Raw genomic sequence first — 13,009 nt, forward strand, 5'->3', positions numbered from 1 at the left:
TTATCTGTAACCGGTCAGGGTACTTGAGCAGTTTCTCTGCACTGCCTGGGGGCATTGGCTCCGAAAATGGATGGTAGTTTAGAACCTGGTAGCTTAGGGCTGCCCATCCTCCGTGCACTGCAATCTTTACAGGTCAGGAAAGCATCTGACCAGAGGATAGCTCACAGAGCATCTTCTGGTTGTGACTAGTCCGGGTGAGGAAGGGAACAGTCCTTACCCACCATCCCAATAAAGCTGTGCTGACTCGGTTAACACTATTCATCCAACAGGGAAAAGGTCTTGGTGGCCACGGATAAGCCAAGAACCACGTCCTCCTGTTGATCTGGCATCTTCAAGTTTGCCTCGAACATACATCTGCCAAGTCAACAATAGAAAGTTGGAAACATGCCAAATTCAGGACACAGCTGCAAGAACCAGAGCTTGAGGTGCCTTTCTTCTTAGAGAAGGAATGTGGAGAAGGCATCATGGTGGCCAGATCTAAAGCTATCCACATTAGGTCAGGCACTTGTGATCCTCTAGCAGCAGAAATATTGTTTCTATACATAAAAATACAGTAAGTAGCTGAGCTACACGCTTAGGGCCCCTGCGGTTTTTTCAGTCTGAGTGTAGAAACCGACAAGCATTGGCCCAACTCTGACTATCCAATGTGGTGGCAGTTCACAGATACATTAAAATTTTTGAGCAGATTTACTTTTCTGTTGAATCCGTGCAGAAAGAAGTTTCTCTTTCAGACAATGGAATTTGAAGTGAAGAGGCAACCTAAGAGGAAAACTGAACTTCTTGGGGAAAAATCAAGCAGTGCAGGGGCAGTTTTAATTTCTGCCCATATTAAGCCAACAAGCAAATTCGTCTTTACGTGGACATGTAGTTGCTGTGTGCCATTGGATGAGCAGAAGCGAGCATGCACCAGATAGCAAACGGCAGTGATGGAGCAGAGCTGCGTGAAAAATGAAAACACTGAAGACTGAAATACATTGAGACTGAGTGTGTAGAGAAACAATAAGGCACATTTCTGTTCCATTATTAACTTCGTAGCTCATTCTGTAAATTCAACATTCTCCCGGATACACTCCCTCAGAGAAGAGTAGACAGAATTTCCCCTTTGGAAAGACATATTCCTTTCTTAAGTACGTGGTCTGTGCTTTCATTTGTTTCTTTTTAACCAGACAGTTTAATTTCAGCCGATAATTTGTCTCTGTTACCAAAGTGCAGAAATCTGACATACTTTGAGCTATATTTGGTATTAAATAGAATAGAAAAATAATGTTCTCTCTCATCAAAACAGTCCTGTCTATTTTGATTAATTGAATTTTCACTACTGTCCTTTTTATACATTCACTTCTGCATTACTAAGGACTGGTTTTCCAGATATAATTGCTATCTATGATATCACTATTTCCGTATTAGTGGCTCCTTAGGGATCGTTTGAAACAGCTATAGGTTTGCATTTCTGTCTCACCTCAGATATTTCATTCCATTCAGTTGACTTTGCCCCAGATCAGCATCACTGCTAAAACCTTGGGAGGTATTTCAAATATGGGCTCAGACTGAGCGTCCCAGAGTGAAATCCTTGCTCTTAAGATCTCTGGCTGTGCTCTCCAATGGAATAGTCACAGCCATGGATGGCTATTTATATTTATTTAAAATGAACTAAAAGTTTCAAGTGTATTTCATCAGTTAAGTAGCCATGGTTCAAGTTCTGAATTGCCACAGGTGACTAGCGGTTTCTATACTGGACAGCACAACTGGACAGAGAACATTTCCATCATTGCAGAAAATTCTACTGGACAGATTTTGTGCAGAGAAGGTCTTTTGATTCCTCTCAGGGACCTTTGGGAGCTGGGTCCTCAGAAACCCCCATGTTTGGAGGTACATGAATCTCCTCCTAAAATTCAGCAAATATCTGGGCAAATTATTGACGATTAGTTTTAGGGAGTGTCTACACAAAACCAAAATAACTAAAATAATTTTTAAAAATCTTTTGGATTGGCTATAAGGCAAAGGCTCTTTTTGGTTTCATTTTTTCCCCCTGAACTATTTATTCTTTGTTCTGTGTAGACACCAACACAGCAACAGTGACAAAACCCAACAAAACTTTTTCAAGAGAGAGGCAGCAAATGAATTCCAAATGGAATAATTGTCGTGACTGACACAGGTCATAAGATACTTGGATTTTTGAGTTAGTAAGATGAGGCCTCTACCTGGGCAGCCTTCTTTGAGCTCAGGTTGCTCCTGTCTTTGCAGACAACACAGCAAGCAGGAATGCATTTCACAGCACATTTAACCAAAGAGTCCACCGCCACACATCATTTTATTCTGTATATGCAAGCTGTATTACCAAATGAAGAAGCCAAAAGAGTAGTTTCTGCATTAGAATTACGACATGTCACCGATGTTCTGAGAAACAGAGCAGCAAAGAGCAACAAGCATGGGTTTGGGAGTCAGACCTGGGTTTCAGACCAAGCTCTGCTGCTATCTAGTGTGGGACTTCGGTAATATCCCTTGATCTCCCTACGCCTAGGATGCTTCAGTAAAAGGAGAATAATGATCACCAGTCTACAGAGTTACCATGAGGAGTAAGAGATCTTCCGCCCAAAGCATTCTGTTTACTGCCTATTTCAAAGGGCAGCTGATGGGTTTTTATTAGTGTCAGTGTTCGTATTAGCACTTTAACCGCCACGATCATACCCCACGTAGCCTCCACAAGGATAGAACCTCATCATTAAAGGTTAACGACAGTTAAAACGTTGTTTTAAAAGCTAGTTATTTCTAAGTAGCATAGTGTTAGGTTAATTATCCAACGTCAAAACTCCTAATTTGGTCATTAATTTTCAATACATGTAGACTTTTGACCATATTTTCTGCTTATTGATTTTGGACGTGTGTGTGTGTGTGTGTGTGTGTGTGTGTGTGTGTGTGTGTGTGTGTGTATACAAATATAAATGTAAAACTGCTGTTGGAACATCTTCAGGGTGAGGGTTTTATGAAAAATCTGGCAAGGGGTCCTAGAATAAAATGCTACAAAAGTATAACTCTGCGGGTATACTTATCAATACAGGATACATATAAATAGATGCATTAAAATGTTCATGGAGATATTTTTATTGGCCAGTTCCATCTACCTTGTGGTGTTTGGTATGCCTTTAACGTCACCATCACGTCTATGTAACCAGTCACACTGAAATGTGGGCTTTTTCACCTTTACAGAAATGGAAGAACATTAACATGTAACTGATGTACTGTTTTTTTTAGATGTATGAGATTTGATGACGCACTTGTGACATAGATATTATCATCTCCATTTTATCCGTGAGAACGCTGAACTTTAGAAAACCTCAGTAATTGTCAAAGCCACACCGCTGGTAAGTGGAGTGGCTTGGATTTGAACCCAGGTCTGTCTCAACCCGAAGCCTCTTCCTACACCACATTGAATATCACAGCAATTCTCTATCTATTCCCTTTCCTTGGAATTGACCATTTTTTTCTGAAGACACAAGAACAGAGCCTGACCATCCATTGTTTCTCCCTCCTCTCACCTGTCCCAGGATCTCTCCTATTGAAACGTCAACGTGAAGCCCATGATGTTGTTAATGGGCCTTTGTTTCCTTGTCCGCAGACTCTCAAGCATTCACCGTAGTCATTCAGCCAACTATTTAGAAATGGGCTGGGCCAAGATCATGGATCGTTGTACAATAGTTGTCAGGGTTAAACCCAGTTGTCTGCTGGTTTTTAAAGATCTCAGTTGTAGAGCATAAAGAATTACGTCCGAGTATTTAGAATAGGAACTGCTTTCTGCTTGGCAGTAAACCTTTGGCTACAACAAAATCAGCTCATAACTGAACAGTAAGTCTCGAATGACTTAATGGCCAACCTGAAACCTCCTCTAGTTTAAAACAGGAAGTATCGTGAACACGCTAAACTGCCCCATTCTATATGGAACTAGTCAAAATGTCCTGGAAAACAAACCCTAGGAGTGATACGTTTAATCTGAAATGCACTCTTTCCACCATAGTATTAGTAAAATTAGCAAGTGGGGATTTTAAGAATTTAACTCTGGTTAAATGGTCTTTCTTTCCTTTCCTTTTCTTTTTTAACAAACCAGTGTCTGTATGTCCGTCGTCTTTGTGGTCATTTGCAGGGATGAATAAAGGCTACCCAGGCATTGAAGACAGGCCACGTAGGTATCAAATCTGGCATTTCATCCTTAATCCCACCTCTGATATTTGTCTTTCATGGGGTGAAACTCCTCTGGAATTGTCTGGTAGGTGTTTTCCCCACGTGGGGATGCCATTAGCGTGGTAGTGTCTGGGCCTGTGTGCTTGCATGAATGTTTACCGGCTTTATTCAACATGCCGTGTGTTTTTTGTTTCTCCAAGGCTCGGTTAGTAAAGAATCATAACTTCCTCCACATTCATGTTCCAGTGCGAGGAAGTTATGCTTCCAAAATTCTTAGATATTTCCAATTTCTTTCCTACTGCTGCAGTTCAGTGGGATGTCAAAGGTTCCCTAGCAGGAAGCTGATCCCCTAAGAGGAAGGGAACAAGGAAGGTGGCTTAACAGCTGTGTTTATGTCAGTTGGAGGGTTTGGGACCAAAGGATAAGAAGCCAGGGAAGGGGGAGATTTCACACTTCTGAAGCAGAGCCTCTGAAAGCTGCTTTCCCACAGGGAGCAAAAGGAAAACGCTGGCAAGGATGAGCACACACACGCTTACGAGCAGACGTGGGCATGTGCTAAGGCCACCCAGCCCGTCAGACAAGAACGGCCACAGGCTTTCTCCAAAGAAAGGCAAGCGCACGCCACGTTTGCCAGAGCTTCCTGATGCAGGCTAGGGAGATGGAAGGAAAGGAGAGATACTTACTGTTTGGGTCTACGTTCTCGCAGAGTTCTGTCTTGGCCTCACCGTTGGGTCTGTCACTGGGCTTGTGTGACAGCCGCGATGACATGGTGGCTGCCGTGACTACGGCCTTGAAGCTTCGCTTGCGTTTCTGGACATTGAGTTCAGGGTGGAAAATGATGATGTACACTTTCGGCATGTATAACATCCCCAGCGCCACTGATGCACTTAGGTTCATGGAGATGGTAAGCGTGGTAGTTTGTATGTAGAGCTAGGAGACACAACACACAAGACACTATTACAAATACAATGACCGCAGAGGGAGGCTAAGCGCTTAACAACGATGTCGAGCATGGCTGTGTCTGGGAGAGAAAGCACAGCAACCCCCGGGGAGACGGAATGGCTCTGCACATTTCTTGGAGAGTTTATACATACATACGTACATACGTACATATATATATATATATATATATATATATATATATATATATATATATATTTTTTTTTTTTTTTTTTTTTTCATTGATTGAAACTCATTGGGGGAATCCATGTGCAGGCCTGTCCTGGAGAAGTATCCTTCACTCAAGTTCAGGGTCAACCTTGAATCAGACTTGAAGTCCCTTTACTCAGAATGGCAGCTGGATAGGAAACCATGAAGATCATATCTGCAACCTTGAGTAAGGGGTAGTTGTTTCTTTACCCCTCATACATTCACAAAACAGTTAACATTACATGATCTCTTGCTACACAGATAACCCTGGGACCTTATTTGAAAAGTCATTATGTCAATATTTGTGTCTTTCTGCATGTTTTTGAGAAAGGGTTCACCTTCACCATACCTACACAGCAGTGAGTTGAGTTTCCCTGGAAAGTAAGCCCTTCTCGCTTCATGCTGATTTACAAAACACCCATGGCAAGGGCCAAGATGTAGTGACGCTGGCTTGTCCGGTCTCCACACATTGACAGTTGCTAAAAGGCTACAAAGCCTCATTCTGACATGCGTTACGTGTAGTTCGGATGGTGCCCCCATAGCTGTCCTTGTATCCTTTTGCTTCCTTGAGAAATCAGTAGAGCAACCCATTCACTTACTGTTCAGTGTGTTAAATCATTGTCTTGCCTAAACTGGAAAAGATGAAGGTTGAAGGGGGTGGGGAATGGTAAGATCAGTAGCTACAGACAACTTGCCTTGGTCCAGTTGCACTTATGACGTGCCCTGTCATGATCCATAGCCCGTCATTCATTTAGACATGTTTGTGTTTTGCTTGACTCCTAAAGCCTAGATTCAATGTGAGGTGATGGATGTGTTCATTAACTTGATTGTGGGGTCATCGTTTCACAATTGTACACGTTGTCTACACTGTACACCTTAGAAAATAATGTTGTATAACCTAAATATATGCAATTTGTAGTCATCAGTCATACCTGAAGAAAGCTGAAAGTAAATGAATAAACAAACAGGTAGATAGGTGACTGAATAAATAAATTTCAAGTACATTAAAAAAAAAAAAAAGCCCACGTGACTAGCTCCCATGGCCTTCTACCTCACTGGAAAACCTAGCCTCTTTACAATGTATTTGATCATGGTTTTCCACAACTATGTCTTCCCTTGTATCTGAGGATAAAATCCCCATCCTTAATAGATTCTGCAAGGTCACACGTGGTCTTCCCCCTGCCTCATTTTTCAGACTAATTGCCCACCACTCTCCCCCACCTCTCTCCCTAGGACACCATCCACGTGGCACTCCTTCAGGTCTTGAAGATGCTGGGTTCATCCAACCACAGACCTTTCTACACGCATGCATGTGATTTTCCTTTATTCTTGTCTCCTCCTGTAGGGAATGTTCCTCCTCTGCTTCTTAGAACATCCATCCCAGTCTGCCCTACCCCCACAGCCTCAAGCCTCGGCCAGCTTCTTTACCTACGGGCACTCGAAACGCTTGTTTTTTTTCTTTTGGTTTTTGGGGGTTTTTTGATTATGGCTCTCCATTTGTAACCATCTGCCCACTACCCTGATTGTTTGACTGCCCAACTCCCCAGCTAAGCCACAGGTTCCACGAAGGCAGGAGTCCCGTGTATGTAGTGTGTCATTGTGTCTGCAGTGCTGGCAAAGAGTAGGCACTCAATGGTCATGCAGTGGAGGAGCTCGTGTGTTTATATAAGGGGCACGTTCTTCCTACTGATGAGTCTGTGGTCGAACAGCCTTTCTCTAAATGCACTAGAATTGGCATCAGACCTATTAGCTGCCTGGCCATTTCTGACCTTATTTCTTCAATCTGAGGCTCTGGAGAAGAAATAAATTAAAAGAGACTTTGCCATCTCTTCTGGAAGGAATACTGTTATCCAGCAGACGTTAATTTGAATGGGCATGTCTCTGAACGCTTTAAGGGAGCTGCCAGCCGCTAAGTGTATAATACATAGTAAATGTAAAATATAAAGACAAGACAGTATTGAATTAATGATCCTTTTTTTTTTAACATCTTTATTGGAGTATAATGGCTTTACAGTCGTGTGTTAGTTTCTGCTTTGTAACAAAGTGAATCAGCTCTACATATACATATATCCCCATATCCCCTCCCTCTTGCGTCTCCCTCCCACCCTCCCTATCCCACCTCTCAAGGTGGTCACAAAGCACCGCGCTGATCTCCCTGTGCTATGCGGCTGCTTTGGTTGTGAATTAGACCGTGTTTTACAGTTCATCTTTTCCTGTGAGAGTACCTTTAGACCTTCAGCTCCATTCTGCTCTGCTGCCTACCCTATCCAAGAAAGTCTTACCATAGAACAGAGCGTTATGAACCTAGGCAATGTCACTTCCTTCCCTCACGGTCACTGCCGTCATCCTACTAACGAGGGCTTTGCAAACCATGAATTAGCCAGTCCAAGAAAGAAAGGGCTGTAAACTAACCCATGGGATCTTAAGCTTTGTTTCTCTTTCTCCACTCAAAAGCAAATTTTGCAGTTGAAGAAATCATCCATAGCTTGTTTGTGCTGAGTTTATGATTTATATATAACTGTAACTTACGTATGCTTATGTACACGTGTAAATGTTTGTGCCTGCATGTGTGTAATACATACATGCTTTTTGTCAACAAAGACTGCTTAGCAATTTAAGACTTCCAAAGCGATGCTGTTTACTTTATGGAGGGTTTAATTTCGTTATTTTCAGGCTAGAGTCCGTCAAGACTTTGATACTTGTTTTGAAATTTTTATAATTTCTGGTGACACTTCCGAAATCTATGAAAACCAAAAGGAACGTCATTGACCAAATTCCTGTGCCCCCAAACCCTCTATACATTGCAGAGTGGTTAAGAATGAGGAATCTAAAGCTAGTCTGAGTTCAATTCCCGTTTACTTGTTTTGTGACCTTGGACGAATTACTTCACCTCTCTCTGCCTTAGCTTCCACATCTGTAAATGGGGATAACATTAGTCCCTACCTCATGCTGTTATCTTGGTGACTGAATGAGTTACTATTTGTCAAGTGCTTAGGACAGGACCTAGCGTGTAGTAAGTACTATGAAAGTATTTTTAAATAAGTTATATGGGTAGATAGGAAGGCTACAGTCTGCAGAGAACCCAGAGGTATTGATTCACAGGGATACAACCCCACTCAGCCCCAGGAAGGGAGCTAAGTCACTCTTCTTTTTGGCCTTTGGTGGGACGCTCACCTTTTGACTCTTGAGTTTTCATCCCAGCAGCCCCTTTAGTACAATGTTTTTAGCAAATTGCAACATATTTATTTTTAGTCTGAAGGCCATTCCTGTTTTACCCAGTGCTTATTGTAAAATGAACATTGTGTATTGTAAAATTACCCTGTTTGATTTGGGGTACTGTACACCATTTTACTTTATCCTCCTTATAAGTTCTTCAGAGGTGGGAAGGTGTTGGTGAGCATTATTGATCCCTTTTATCAGAGCACAGGGGTTCTGGCACTCACGGCTGAGATCAAGCCTCTCCCTAGGACTGACCTCATCCTGTCTGGCTGTCTGAGGCTCATCCACAGTGGAGAAAAGTCTCCCCGACCACGGTCAATCCTCGATGGCTTAGGCTTGTGGGAAGGATGCTGACTGCCTTGCGACGTCCACGTGTTTGGACACTTAAGCCTTAATTTTATCATCAAGTTAAATAAATTTCCAGAATCCAGTTTCTATTCCTTGGTTGAATGTGGCTTTTCTACCAAGCCCCATGTGTAATCCAGCATATATAACTAAGGAACATCTAGGCAAGGGATTCAGAGTCAAGCCGGCAAAGTGTTTTTTAAATGATTATTATTTATTTTTTTAATTTTTGGCTGTGTTGGATCTCTGTTGCTGTGCGTGGGCTTTTCTCTGGTTGCGGCGAGCGGGGGCTACTCTGTTGTGGTGTGCAGGCTTCTCGCTGTGGTGGCTTCTCTTGTTGAGCACGGGCTGTAGGCGCGGGCTTCAGTAGTTGTGGCACACGGGCTCAGTAGTTGTGGCTCGTGGGCTCAAGAGCTCAGACTCAGTAGTTGTGGTGCACAGGTTTAGTTGCTCCGCGGCACGTGGGATCTTCTCGGACCAGGGGTCGAACCCGTGTCCCCTTCACTGGCAGGCAGATTCTTAACCACCGCGCCACCAGGGAAGTCCCCGGCGAAGTGTTCTACACGATACTCTAGAACAGCAAGTTTTCTTAAAATCTGATGCACGGAATCCTTGGCTGTAACCATTCTGTCTCTCAGTTTCCTTACTTGTAAAAGGAAGATAATAATAGTTCAGTTTTCAAACGGTGGCTTTGAAGATCTAATTCATTAATATATGAAAAGTGCTGAGACTTCCCTGGTGGCACAGTGATTAAGAATCCTCTTGACAATGCAGGGGACACGGGTTCGAGCCCTGGTCTGGGGAAGATCCCACATGCCGCGGAGCAACTAAGCCCGTGCACCACAACCACTGAGCCTGTGCTCTGGAGCCCGCGAGCCACAGCCACTGAGCCCTCATGCCACAACTACTGAAGCCCAGGCTCCTAGAGCCCGTGCTCTGCAACAAGAGAAGCCGCCGCAATGAGAAACGCGCGCACCGCAGTGAAGAGTAGCCCCCGCTCGCCGCAACTAGAGACAACCCGCGTGCAGCAGTGAAGACCCAACACAGCCAAAAATAACTAAATAAAATAAATAAATGAATTTATTTTTTTAAAAAAGTGCTTAGCAGAACACCTGTGAGACAAGTACCCATGAAATGTGAGCTGCTAATATTTATATTCTGCCTAATATTTATATTAGGAGGCTGGGGTATAGATCTCCAGGTAAGTCTTCCTTAGTAACTTCTGCCATATATTTTAAACTTTTAATATAGGTCTTATTTATTAACTAGAAAGTAGTTTCTGAAAATCCAGGCCCATTCACGTCTTGTCTGATTGACATGTACCAGCACGTATATACTGTTAAAGACACAGCTTTCTGCTTAAGGCAGCGTCAGGCAAAGCCCAGCTGAATCTGCCCTGCGCACTTTCTCACCTTGGCCTAACAGTTCATTGTCAGATAAATGTGAGTGTGTATCATGAGATGCCGCTGTTGCTTTAGAAATCGGTATAGCATGTAGCGTTAGTTGAGTTCTTCTGTAAGTCTTGATTGCTAAGATACTGAGAAAGCTGAAAACTCTATAGTGCTCTTGAGCGAACTTTGAAACTTGCCATCTCTTCTGTGTAAGTTTCAGTTTAACTGAAGACTGTTTTGATAGATTCCGGGGTGAGCTGTTAATGACCACATGCTGTAAATTCACTGTGACCTCTATTTGCTAGATAGGCTATGTGAGAGAGACCTTACTGTTCCACTATTGGTGCATTCGTTCACTTATCATGTTGCCATTTTCAGTGAGATACAGTCATCCATCAGTATCCATGAGGGATTGGTTCCAGGACCCCCTGAGGATACCAAAACCTAAGGATGCTCAAGTCCCTTATATAAAATGCTGTAGTATATGCATATAACCTATGTGCATCTTCATATACTTTAAATCATCCCTAGATTAATTACGATACCTAATGCAATGTAAATTCTATGTAAATAGTTGTAAATACCATGTAAATGTTGTGTAAATAGTTGGCAGCATGCCGAAAATTCAAGTTTGCCTTTTTGGAACTTTATGGAACAATTTTCTTCCAAATATTTTTCATCCTCAGTTGGTTGAACACATGGTTGTGGAGCCCGTGGGTATAGAGGGCTCACTGTTCTACCACGTGGCCTCACAGACCGTTGTGATGGTGATAGGGCCTTCTCCCTGCTATCAGGGAGCCACGTTGTAATGGCAGAAGGAACACAATCTAGAATCAAGTAATGCGTAATGTAGTAACTGCACATCGCATCCTTTTCTCACAGTGTCTACTGGCCCCTGCTTTCTTCTCCCCTTGGCATGTCCTCTGCTCACCTGTTCTGCCTCTGATAGCCTGTTTGCATTTGATGTTCAATCCAAAGATTCCTTCTACGTAAAGCATCCCCACGTCCCCAGTCAGGACGATTGCCCTGTTGGCCCCTTTGATGAGGTACAGCTCCAAATAGCACTTAACCTGGTCTGAAGAATACAGTCAGTTGTGCTGTACCGCGTGCTTTGAAATGCAAATTCATCCTGATGAGATCGATATATTAGGGAACGATTTGAGGATAACACCAAGTTCACGCAGTTTACAAATGTGTGATTTCTTCTGCGAGAAACACGAGATGAGCGCAGCAAACTGCACCCGGCCAAACCCAGCCTTGTGGGCTACACAAAACACACACACGCCCCGCCCTCAAACATCTGCGCAAGTCCCCCTCCACAGTTTCAGGATAGATCACGAGCAGCAACACTTCTGGCACTCGCTTCCAGGTGCAAACTTTAGGTCCTTTCTTTATAAAGGTAGAGTGACGTACGTATTACAATATTTACGCATTTCTTAGCCGTAGAACAGGTGTAGAAACGATGCCACCATTTTTATTAGATTCCTTTCTTTTCTAATGTCACTGATGACGTTTTTGCGTGTTACATCCTTAACCCAATTTCTCCCATAAGTCTCGTTCTTCTTATTGCACCATTTTGCTTAGCATGGTGAGTTTTAAGAACATACATGTCACATTATCGCAGAACTGACTGGATAATAGATCCGATGTCTGCCACAAAGTGTGCACTTACTAAATTCTGCTTGCACAAGAAGTTCTACCCTTGAAGCACGTGTTAGATGTGAGAAATAGCCTTGGCATTCACAGTTGTTTTAAGAAAAGCTGTTATTTGTAGCCTGTTAGTTACCATCATCATCATTATTATTTTGCTATTATTTGTGTGCCTCTGTTTCCTCATTTCTAGAGTGGAGATTATAACGATAGACGTCTTGTAAGGTTGCTGGGATCAAATCGGACCATAGTAAAATACACAGGAGGGTGCCCAGCATGTAGAAACCACTCAACCCTGGGTGTTATTATCACTGATTGATCTACTGGCTGTAACATAAAATGCCTTATTAACTCCGCTGTTCTTTTTCCTATAATTTTAATACATTTTGAAATGATCGTCTTTCTTATGGAATCCACCGAATAACAACCTGCTTTAGGGAAAGCCATCTCGCTGAGTTTGCTTTCTGTTTTGTTTAAAAGTATACTCAAACCCCTGTTTTATCTGTCATTGACTGTTTTATGAGAAGTAACCTATTATGTGCATTCCCAAGTGACCACTGACAAGTGGGACAAGAAAGCTTTAGCGGAGTCTTTTGGTAAGATGGGAGAAGTTTCATAGCTCTCATGACATTCCAAAGTCTGTACAATAAAAATGAAAAATGTGTCTGATACAGTCAGAGTAAAGAGGAAGGGTACATCATTATCTGACAAATGTCTGAAACATTCATATGTCTAAGTTGAAATGGAAGCTCTTGGCAGGTAAGACCAGTGTTTTCGATCCTTACCACCTGCACCCCTTGCTTCCTAATTAGAGTCACCATATTTTTGAGAAATAATAACGAGACATGGCTGGAAATGAGGCAGGGTGTTTGCAATGGGACTTCTTCAATCGTCCAGAGGCTCAACATACTGAAGGCTTTTGCTCAGTTATGAAATAATGCATGACGGTGAAAGGATTCAGTGTAATGATGAGGAAAAACACTGGGTTTTTTTGTGGGGGGGAGGATACTTGGATCTTCTAGAAGGATGGTATTGGAAAAACAAGGTGTTACTTGTTAGAAGTGGTTTCAAACTTGGCC

At 42.7% G+C, this 13,009-nt stretch overlaps 1 protein-coding gene across 1 annotated transcript in view; it reads right to left on the bottom strand.

The window, feature by feature from the left end:
- Positions 1 to 182: 182 nt before the first annotated feature.
- Positions 183 to 13,009, bottom strand: part of GRM7 (glutamate metabotropic receptor 7) — an 814,585-nt gene continuing 801,758 nt past the window's right edge. Inside the window, 2 exon segments of the mRNA XM_032649804.1 lie at positions 183 to 354; positions 4,860 to 5,106. Coding sequence (XP_032505695.1) covers positions 332 to 354; positions 4,860 to 5,106 — 270 coding nt within the window. The 3' untranslated portion in view covers positions 183 to 331.

This window comes from Phocoena sinus, chromosome 11 (genome assembly GCF_008692025.1).
Source record: "Phocoena sinus isolate mPhoSin1 chromosome 11, mPhoSin1.pri, whole genome shotgun sequence".
In the NCBI taxonomy this organism is placed as follows: Eukaryota; Metazoa; Chordata; class Mammalia; order Artiodactyla; family Phocoenidae; genus Phocoena; species Phocoena sinus.